The sequence below is a fragment of the Mus caroli genome, chromosome 12 (assembly GCF_900094665.2).
Source record: "Mus caroli chromosome 12, CAROLI_EIJ_v1.1, whole genome shotgun sequence".
Classification (NCBI taxonomy): Eukaryota; Metazoa; Chordata; class Mammalia; order Rodentia; family Muridae; genus Mus; species Mus caroli.
In genome coordinates, this window is record NC_034581.1 from 68861787 (window position 1) to 68873203 (window position 11417).

Here is an 11417-nt window from a genome sequence, read left to right on the forward strand (position 1 = left end):
TTTCTGGTCCAGTCTATTTGGAGTTCTCTAGGCTTCTTGTATGTTCATGGGCATCTCTTTCTTTAGGTTAGGGAATTTTTCTTGTATAATTTTGTTGAAGATATTTGCTGGCCCTTTAAGTTGAAAATCTTCATTCTTATCTACTCCTATTATCCGTAGGTTTAATCTTCTCATTGTGTTCTGGATTTCCTGGATGTTTTGAGTTTTTTGCATTTTGCATTTTTTTTTTATTTTTGTGCCCATGTTCTCTATGGAATCTTCTGCATCCGAGATTCTCTCTTCCATCTCTTGTATTCTGTTGCTGATGCTTGAGTTACTAAAGCCACTGTAACGTGTTCTGAATCTTTATAAGTTAAATTTTTGCTCAATGTTGTTTTATAACTTCTGTGATCAATTTCTAAAGAAATAAAATAGGACTCATTTGAGTTGGGTGTTTGGCTAACTGCACTCTGTATTAGTGCACTGGTATTAGTCTTACCAGTTCACTGGAGTCAGTTGTGGGACCCCAGAAGACTCTCGTTGTGTGTCTGCCAGTTTCTCATAGGCAGGAATTTCCAGACACATTGACTAAAGCTTCCCTTTTTGAACTGGACAGTGTCTCTTCCTTTGATCTGGTGACCCTGTGTTGAATTGCTTGCTTATATAATGGTCTTTCGGTGCCATGTACCTATGTCACATAGTGGTGATGTTAATGGTAAGTGGCCTTTCTTGTAATTAGAGATCTATCCTGAGACAGGCCGAAGTTCAGAATTTTCTTTGCAAAATGAACAAGTCTTTGTTTGAAAGATTGACTCCATCCCCACTGCTCTAACTGGCAGGATCGCCTGAGCAGATCAATGCCTGCAGTGAGCTTGCATCCAGGGCCCCTGCTGCTGCTGGACAGATGCAGAGGCACAGGCTCATTCCCATTGTGGGTCTGTTGACAGCTTCTCCAGGGAACAGTTTGAGGAGTGGAGAGCCCTGTTTCTGAGACAGAGAAGTGTTTTCACACCTGAAGTGCAATCTCACACCTTGTGTTTCTCAGCAGATAAGTGCATAAAATAACACATCAACCCGGAATAGAAAAAAAAAAAAAAAGATCAACATACAAAGAAAACCGTAGGTTGTAATTTGCTTCCTACCTCACAATGCGCTGAGAGGAAATTACAGATATCTGGGTTTATGCTTTTGAACAGTTTGACTGGTAGTTAGCTGGGGAAGTGAGCTGCAAACTCAAGGCTTCTGTCCTCACTGAACAGAGAATAGACAGAGGAAACTTAGGAACACATAAACATTTTTTATGGTATTGTGAATCTAAGGTAGAAGCAAAACTTTTATTAAAAGTCCAAACATTATCAATGAAGTGATTTTAATAACAGATTTGTGCGGATAATTTTCTTTATAATGATTCATTCAGAAATTTTAGCCAAAGTAGATGACGTTGGTAAATGCTTCCTTTTCCTTTTGGCAACTGAAAACAGGAATTAGTCAGCACTTCATAGTCTTTTAGTATAAGGGTCTTAAAATGGGTGGTTTTACTTGAGTTTCTTGCTTGAAAACATGAATTCAAAAGAAAACAAAGGTTTAACTTTCTGTCTGTTCATGAATATTCATCATAAAATAGTTGTTGAAAGTCTCGCCCCCATGTTGTACTAGGTCAGGCATGGGGGTTTTGTGCCAAGCAAGGCAACCCCTCTCTTTTGCTTTGAGGGACTGGCAGTTTGCAGACAAAAAAACCACACAGTGATGATGAGTGCTGAGGTAGGGTCAGTGAGGTGCTGGTGGAGGCAGAGTCAGCAAGGATTCTGGATAAAGTGTTGTGCAAATTCAACTGTGCTGACAGAGGTTAAGGGAAGGGGATGGCCTCTGGGATATCAGGGAATTGGTGGAGCACACAGGGGAGCAGGGGGTGAAGCTTGTGGCCCAGAGTTCCAGCATGAGATGGTCCAGAGAATGGGTAGACTGTATGGAGAGCAAGAAGAGAAGATATACTCCAGCCAAGACATAAAACAATAATTTGGCTATGGAGAAAAGAATGCACATCCAATACATAAATCAAGACTCTTTCTGAGTTCACACGGCTCCCATTGCACATGGGCCTGTGCACCTCCATACATACCCTGTACAAAGAGAAGTTCTAATGCGCTTCATGAGTATGCCAGACTGTGAGTCGTATGTAACCATAGACATAAAACAATCCTTTTCCTTAGTAATTTATGCAAGATGTGGTGGTTCAGCAGCAAAGACCAGGCCTGAAGAATACCATGGCATGGAGGAATGTGAAGTCAATGTAAAGATGACAACTTAGCCAGTGCAGTGCAAAGCGCTGATGGTTTCTCATCCTTCTCTTCTCTGCTTTTCCTGTAGATACATATGGAAAACTCTTCCTCCTCAACTGTGTGGGGCAAGAGATGTCCCGCTGCAAGACGTCCATTCGGCGTGGCCAACCCAATCCTGTCTATAAAGAGACCTTTGTCTTCCAGGTGGCCCTCTTCCAGCTCTCGGACGTCACCTTGATGATTTCCATTTACAGCAGGCGCACTATGAAGCGTAAAGAGATGATTGGCTGGGTCGCTCTGGGCCAGAACAGCAGTGGGGAGGAGGAGCAGGAACACTGGGAGGAAATGAAGGAATGCAAGGGCCAGCAGACCTGCCGGTGGCATACACTGTTGGAATCCTAGGTTTACCAACAGCATTCGTGTTATGTCAGCCTTGATTATCTGACATGAGTCAGATCATTGGGGGCGGAAGAGCTTTCAAACGGAGAATTGTACTAAACTTAGGTCATTCTGTGGCTTGGGACAGTTTCAACGGTTTGATTTGAGTTTAAATGTTGTCATGAAAGGAAGCCTACATACGCAGTATGGGCAATGGTATCTGGTTGAGACCAGTGGTTATGTCACAATCTGTGCTGATGGATGATTGTGTTTTGGTTCGCACTATGTGGTGCGGCTTCCTCCTGCTGTCTCTCTTTGCTGGGAGAATAGCCTGAGATTTCAAAGGAGCTATAAACGTTACTGTTTTCCATCACTGAGGTGTATGAATCAGACTCTTCTCAGTGTTCAAAATTCCAAAACAGACATGAATCAGATCCTGAGTGCCAAGGAAGGATGTAACCAATCCACAATCCTCTGCCACCCCTATTCTCTTTATGAAAAAAAAAAAAAGAGCCCTATTTACTTAAGAGGTAATTGTTATAAACTTGTGGTGTAAAATAAATTTGTATTCATGAAAAGTCTCTTTTTATCTCAATTAGATATCATGGTTTCTAAAAGAATTGGGTTAGACGAATCATATGGAAGCTGTAAAACAGTTAAAAACTGACTATTAGCTGACCTGTCTCTTTTTGAATATTTAAGATTTCCAAAAATCACGGATTTTGTGCTTTCTTACCGAATCGGCACCCAAAGAAGAGGAAAACCTAGAAGATAATTTAAGTCTTGGCTTTCTCGATGTTTCTGAATTTGTCATTCATTTGGATTATACCTTTTCTATAGATAATTGTACTAACTCTCACATGTATTTTTTGTATGTATTTCTGCATGCCAATCACATTCACATTCATCTTTATGCTATGTACCTTGCCAGTAGAATATAGAAAGATGCCTACAGTGGATCTCAATAAATCCTAATTTGATTGACTTAAAGGGAATGAACATGTGAAATCCTCTGAATGAAGAAATATCACCGTTTGATATGGTATGACACTGAATTCTCAGAGCATTTAAAGGACCCAGCACTGATATTTCTTACGTGTGCAACAAAATGTTTTAGTGAGTCCATGTCTGTGGACACATGCTATTTATTCCCCAATGCTAACCTTGTATGGATCTGGTTTTACTTATGAGTGGCTTTTACATTTTATGCGGTGCACTTTAATTTCTCAGATCTGAGTGCTTAGTTTTGGTGTCTTTTACCTGGAAGTGATGAGGAGGAAGGGATCCACCCTTAACCCCTTGCTCAATGTTCCAGGTTCTCTGAGCAAGGGCCCCACCACTTCTTTTTAGAGTTTTATGTTTTCTTGTTGACTTCTGTCCTGTCTTCGGGAAGAGTGATAGCTAGTGACGGATACACGCAGTCAAAGCCACAGAACTTCCCCCACAGCTCTACATTTTGACAGATTGTAAGCGTAGGCTGCAACACTTGAAGAACGTATTTATTCCTTGCACTTCATAATGGATATCCTGACAAGACCAGACAAGGGCACAGGAAAACTCTACCAGATCACAGGAATCAGATCTGAGGAAGAAACAATGTTATACAGAGGGGTGAGCATTTGCAGAATAAACTAGTATCCCTAGGTCTTTTCTTAAGCCCGCCAGATTCCCCTACCTTCCTTGAGAAGACCTCGGAGTGTCTTCTCAGCATCTTGCCCACTAACTGCCCAGTGGTCTTTGCAGTGCGACTGTGTCACGGGGGTAGAACTGAGTGCAATTGATAGAGGAGCGGCAAAGAATTGGCTTTTCACATCCTTCCCTCTCTGTGTGCCTTGTGCTGAAGGGGAAGCCGAGCAGCCTCGTTGTGCTTCCCTTTCTGCTGCTGGCATAATAGCAGCATTCATTTTCAAATTTACATTTGAAAAAAATCTGTATATATTGTCCAGACAGCCCTGGATTTCCCTCGCTTGCTCGCTCACATTTGCCTGTTCTACATGTTGCCTGCATCCATGGCTTTGGGGTCCCTACTAATCAACTCTGCTTTCTGTTCTGCTCCTTGACTCACTCAGTTTGGGGTTTTTTGCTGGTATAGTGAGCTTAGGATGACGTTTACAACATTTCCCCTTTTAAGGGGAAAAGCATGTTCTTTTTGGTTAGTGGTACTCATCGTATAACACGTGTGCATCTTGATTATACAGCAGCATTCACCCTCAGCGGATGGTGCAGACATCAAATTCTAAAGACAAGATGCACTGAAATGTTGAGGCTGAACTTTTTTTTTTTTTTTTTGAACCTTGATTTGAAATTCTGCTTTAGGAAGATCTTTGGATTTTGTGCACTTAGACTCTCTTATTTTCTTGGCAAAGTCTAGACCCAAATGCATTTAACATGTTTTTCACTTGAGCCTTTACAGCTACATTTGCTTCTCAAAAGAGTTCTGAAAGATAATTAGTTGGCTCTGTGGTGGGAGAGCTGCATTTTGCCTGTTTTCGCTAGCTAATGATTAATATCTTGTGCGGGGTTTGATGTGGAAGCGGTACCGAGTTTTGTTGCATGATGGTTCTGTTCCTAAAGTGTGTGCTTGTAAAATAACATCACTAAGGGTAGGAGACACACCGGCTTTATGGAGACGTCTCATCGTGGGCCTTCTTTCGGGGCTGAATTGGTTTCACCAGTTATGGTGGTGGCTGTTGTACTCACTGCTCCCTCTGACGATTGCTGATTTTCTTTTCTTTCTTTCTTAATGGACTATTCATCAGGCAGACACACACCTGCTCTGGGTTCCCCCTCCTTCCCTCGCTCCCTGTGAGAGACGCACAGTTGGTTTGGATCCTGTTTTCACTGATCGCATAACTGTTGGACAGAGGAAGCCCTGCTTTCCCGATAACATTAGAATAATTTATAATGACCATGAATATCCTACGCTCAGCATTCTGCCAGCATGAGGTCTCAGAAAAGATCCATGCCGTGTTTGCAAAGAGGCATGATATTGCATCCATGGCTGGTCAACTTAGGTGCCACTGGCTATGACTTGCTTTGATGACAATTCAGGCGTTGATGCAAGTGTTGACATTCTCCATAGTGCTGGGTACTAGAGGGTGCCTGAACCATGCCTTCTCACTTTTCAATATGTACATACGTTCATGTTATCCAAACTACTGTTGCCTCTTGTCCATTGTGGTTTATATTGTGGCTGTCCTGGAAGGTATCATCTGAGAATCTAAATTCTTTCCAAGTAAAGCATTGTTTAAAATGCATAGCATGTTCATGGATCTACTGATCTTTCAGTGTGAGTACTGTGCTTTGTGTCCACCCAAACCTGGCTGTCCTTTCCATGCAGAGGACTTGGTACATGAAGATGTGGAAAGACTCATCTGTAAATGACTTGAGGCTTCATGTAAACAATTTGGGGATAGGATCTCACTTAATGGTGTTGAACAAAACAGACCCCAGACAGTGAAGTGAGCACCTGCTGTGTGGATGTAGGTGGGTTCATATGGAACCTGCTATGTGGCCATGAGAAAATGACTTGCCCAGCCCACATCCCAGTGTCCTCAAATGGAAAGCTGAATTACTGCCTGCCTCTGAAGTATCTTTGAAGAGATATCAGTGAAGTCACAGTTGTAGCGTGACCAGAATAGAAGCTGCTACAAAGCTAATATTCAGTATTCCCTCCTTCTACTCACGCTTGAGAAAGAAGTGTTCCAGGCTTGCTACTTTTCCAAGAATGCAGCTATGACACTAGGTGGAAACTCAAAACATTTTTTTTTCAGGAACTTGAAAACAAACAAAAAAAGAACTACTTCATGAAGCTGGCCTAGATTTGCCCAGAAAGTAGATCTTATCAAGGGATGAGCATGATTGAGTAAATTACATTGTAATAGACATCAAATAACTACATCTCCATCTTTTTATTCTCTTGGTTTGGAAGAAGTTCACAACCTGAGTTACTTATGTTTACATCTTGATCAGCCACACACAGGCCTTTTGTTAACCCACTCTGCTGCTCATACGCAGATAGGGTCCCCATTAGAAAGCTTGTTAGGGTTTGGCTATGTAGTTGATTTCGATCTACCAAAAACAAGCAGTGTAATACTGACATTCTTTAAAAATATGTGCGACTTTAAAACTCACACTATATATTTATATCTCTATAGGGGAGGAATTTTCAGCAGTGAAGACAGAGTCATTGTCCAACTGGAAGGTTCTATTGAGAACCATGTCATCCCTGTTAGATCATAATGAAAGGCGTTCCATTATTCCACAGAACCTCCTTTGCCTTTAAAGGTGCCTTGTTTGTAGATACAATGGGAGCATGGCCCATTGTTTTACGGCGATTCAAACTACAAGTGATGAAGACATCCTAAAAGTTTAGAACAGTATTGGTTGACCTTTAATCCATAGAAGTCCGGAACACATGACTCAGGCACCTCAAGTGCCACTGGGTAGCATGGGCCAATCAATCATCTTCTATGCGGTGGTGGTGGTGGTTTTGAGACAGGATCTCCTGTGACCTTGAACTCACTATGTAGCTAAGGATGACCATGAACTTCTGGTCCCTGGGTAGCTGAGGATGACAAACTTCTGATCCTCCTGCTTCTTTCTCCTTGGTTCTGGGATTATAGGTGTGTGCCACCATGCCCAGTTTCTGTGGTGCTGGGCTCAGGGCTTTGTGGATACCAGGAAACAACCTAACAACTGAGCTCCATCCCCAGGCCCTGTTTGTGTTTTAAACGGTGTGATTCTGGGATCAGATGGCTGCTCTTCCACTCACTGCCAAGGTGTCAACATGCTACATTGAATTCCAGGCTCCCAATTCAGGGACAACAACCCGGAGACATTGGACATGAATCATTTAGCTTAATGTTTTCCAGTGGGGATAAGTAGGAATGATACAGTTGTTGTGTGGGAGGTGGGAAGACCGGGAAGTGACTTATGGTCACAATGACCCAGAAAGTAGAACCCCACTGGAGAGGACACTGTACACTGATCTTGGCACATAGATAGAGTCAGAGGACCCACAAACACTTAACGATGAGACTTTAACTTAGACATTACCAAAAGTATGTATGGGTTGTTTCTCATTAACTGTATTTGTTCAATTTCCTCTTGTCTATCACTGGGTTATTGGGGGTGGTGCAGAGCTTACGAATCTTCCTGAAGTCGTTGGCTAACATTAAAATCACAGTGCTTAATAATATACAATCATTAAGTTGTCTACAATTATTTGTAGTCCAAACTAGACTTTCTAATTGTGGGTGGGAAGGAAATGAGACACATTTGACTAAAGGAATCAGGGAAAAACTGCTACAGTCCCTTAAGTTGGTGGCTAGCCTTTAGTTGCCTGAAAGAGGGAATTAATTGGCAAGAGGATTCTAGAAGCATCTTTTAAAACAGAAAGTTGCGGTGGCAGTGTTAGTTCGAAGGATAGGAGGGCACCCAGGAAGTGTGTCTTTAGGAGGCTTCTTTACATTTAGTATCTGGTATATCATCTCAACACTCCTGGTCTGAGCTTTTCCCATTTGTATTTTCTCCACGTGGATTTTTCTCGGCTTCTTATGTCTTCTCTGGGGAGCTGCTGCTGCTTAGGTCTTGTTCGAGTAATGATGGGGTGCCTGCAGGCCTTGGCTGCCTTTCCTCTTGTATGGTGCATTGACTGTCAACTGTTTTCATTCCCCTTGGGTCAGATTGCTGTATCCTAGACACGGCGGTGATAATCACCTATATTTACAGCCCGCATGAAACCTGCGTGCGCTTGAGGTTTTATAGCGCAAACACAGGCGGCAGCCTTGGAGGTCTGTGGATGTTCTTAGAATCACACTGCTGAGCACAGCGAACGGCCCTCGAGTGCTCACTAAGGCCGCCTCAAGTGTCTCCGGGGAGCTTTTCATTTTAACTGCTGTACGACAATATCACCAATCGACTTTGAGCTTCATGAGAAGGCAGATTTCCCTGAGGTATCACCAGATTTATGTATAATTTTTGTTGACTTAATTTTTCCCTTAATATATCCATTTGATTCTCTTAAAAAAAAATTGGAAATATTCAAAACATAACCTCTCAAAAGAGTGAATAAAAGTCATTGGTGCTTAGAATGTTCTGGAATCTGGCTGGGTCTAGACATGGGCCCATGAAAAAAAGAGTTCAACAATACCTTTGATTCCTAATAACTTCTTTCACGTTCCATTCTGACAAGGACTGTAGGCAAGCAAAAAAATTTTTCTTTTATTATCTTGTAATTTGGGACTTAATATATTTCTGTGATGGTTTCTCCTCCTCCTGTGAAGGGGAGAGGATTTAAAAGTTATTACTCTGTGTCTAGTTAAGGAATAAATATCCTTGGCAGTTTATGCTTCTTTTCCAAATAAATGGGTATTTTACATCTGTAGAGGGAGGGATGCTGTGTTCCGCTCCTGCAAAGAAATGAGTTACCGCATGAGGTGCCGGTTAGATGGTTGTTCGGACTTGTGTGACTGAATGTTGAATTTCCTTTATCAGACAGTGGAATGGTAGGTCTGGGCAGGCAAATGTGATACAATTCTTCCGGGCTCTGTATATTGTAAATGTTTGCTCCCTCCCATTTGACTGTGTGGACTAGAGATAAAGCTATTTGATGCATGGGTGAGGATGTGGGCAAAGAACCCTACTAACCTCTTTTTAATTTTATTTTTTAAATGAAGTGTTATCATGAGATCATAATAAGCAAGGTAGGACAGATGTAGAAAAAGAAATACTACATACTTTCTCAACTCCCATTTCATATAGACTTTCTATAGATAGACAAGACCATTTTTATATTTGACACAGAAGGGAGACGGGAGGAACCATTAGGACTGGGGAAAGAGGGAGATGAAGTGAAGAGCAGGAGGGAGGGTGAAGATGGTGAAAGTGCATGTGACCCATTTAAACTGTGAAGCTAAGCTCTATGGACAATGGGTAAGCACCCTGCACCCCCACCCCCATGCCTCCAAACAACCTCCTGTAATTTGGGCATCCTTGTAAAATGTGTGAGATCAATATTTGACTTGGAAGACGGGTTAACAACTATTTTCTAGGGTTGATTTTGAAGTTGGTCTGAATATAATTTGGTTTTGCAGTCTAGGAATTGACCCTGACTCTTACAGATGGAGTCTTTCACTCTTGAGTGATAGTCTTTGCCCTGGATGTGATTCTTGGTACTTTCAACTTCGCAATAAAAGACACGGGTTGGCTGCTTTCCAGTGGATTTATTGCTTATCGTTCTTAACATCATAAAAGCTCAAGTGACCACATCTCAAGCTACCTAAGTCAGAATCTGTGGTGACCTAAAAGAACTTACAGAGAATGTTTCCGTGTTGCTCAATCCGAGGTACATAATGAGACTACACATATCTCCTCCTCTGATCATCCCTTGCTAGTTGAGAAAAGGCACCAGATAGTTGCTTAAGTCATCCCTCCCACCTGGCTAGGGAGCTGTGCTCGGCTCAGCTTCTTCATGGTGTTGCCTATCTTTGTCTCCAGTATTCAGCTCTTGTTGCAACGTTTGTGAATTTCCAGCATCCTTCCTTTTTCTGTCTTGAGGGTGGAGTCTGTTCTTTTCTTATGCCAACTCCCTTTCTTCTTCGCCTGGTCATACAGGGAGCTTCTAGTGTGTCATCTTACCTGGAAGTGAAAGCTACCAGTGGGATTCTGAATGAGGGATGTGGTCAGGAAGAGAAAAATAATTCCACACAAGTGGCTCTGTATGAAGCACTGGATTCCAGAGACACACTTCCTTCATAAGAGGGTTGGTTGGTCAGGTTCCTTATAGTGGGTACCCAGGCCAAGCTCACTAACTTTGCTATATTTCCCTGGGCCCAGTGGTAACCATTGCTAATGCTCACTTCTTCCACATTGTAAAGTAGCATTTTATTATGCTTCCAACTAATGCAACCGCATTCTGAGTTTTATTAGAAAATACAAAGGATTTCCCAGAATTTTAAAATATATTTTTATTACAGATTTTATTTTGAATGTATGATAGGAAGAGAAAATGTGTACATAAACTCTATGGTGAAAATTTTTTGTTTGTAAGGGTGATATTTGACCTGTATTTTCAGGTCAAAACAATAATGCTTTTGGGATATATATAGTTTTTTAAATACTGGTAATTGAACTTTCCTTTTCAGTTTTAGGTTTTTAATTTTAGGTTTAAAACAAAACCCAGCATCCCCACCTACCCATGCCCCCACTCACACACTCTTGACTATGAACATTGGATCTGGTGCAGTCAGTTGATGCCAACATATCCTTCTAGGAAGTGGGTAGTTCCCATTAAGGGTGTTTCCTCGACACTGTATGTTCTGTAGGGTTTGAAGCACATGTAACATGTATCTGTATTATCATAGCAGAATGTGGGGTATTTTCACTGCCCTAAAACTCCTCTGTGTTCTATTTCCTGAATCCCCTTCTCCCCATTGAAGTCCTGGCAACCACTGATCTTTGTACCGTCTCCAGAGTTTTGTCTCCCAGAATGTCACATAGTTGGAATCAATCAGTGTGCAGACTTCTCAGATTGTCTTCTTTTACTTGCAATCTGCATTTACAGTTTTGTGTCTTTTTATGCCTTGATAGCTCATTTCTTTTTAAGCGTGGAGTACTATTCTGCTGCCTGGATGCAGCCGTTTATGACCTATTTACTTTACTTTTGCTTCTAATTTCATTTGCTATGGCACATTTGAATGTGACTGTTCACAGGAAAACCAAGTTGATTGTTTCCTACGACACATCCACTGGAATGTAGCCACTTTCAACTTGGAGTCA

General features: G+C 41.8%; 1 protein-coding gene across 7 annotated transcripts in view; it reads left to right on the forward strand.

Moving 5' to 3' along the window:
• Syt16 (synaptotagmin 16) overlaps window positions 1-3626 on the forward strand; it is a 255141-nt gene extending 251515 nt beyond the window's left edge. For 4 of the 7 annotated variants that reach the window (XM_021179479.2, XM_029484284.1, XM_029484286.1 and 1 more), the window contains one exon: window positions 2347-3214. In XM_021179479.2, the coding sequence (XP_021035138.1) occupies window positions 2347-2660 (314 nt within the window). In that variant the 3' untranslated portion in view covers window positions 2661-3214. Of the gene's footprint in view, window positions 1-2346 lie in introns of all 7 variants that reach the window. The other 3 variants (XM_021179478.2, XM_029484288.1, XM_029484287.1) reach the window with 1 other exon arrangement.
• Window positions 3627-11417: the final 7791 nt, after the last annotated feature.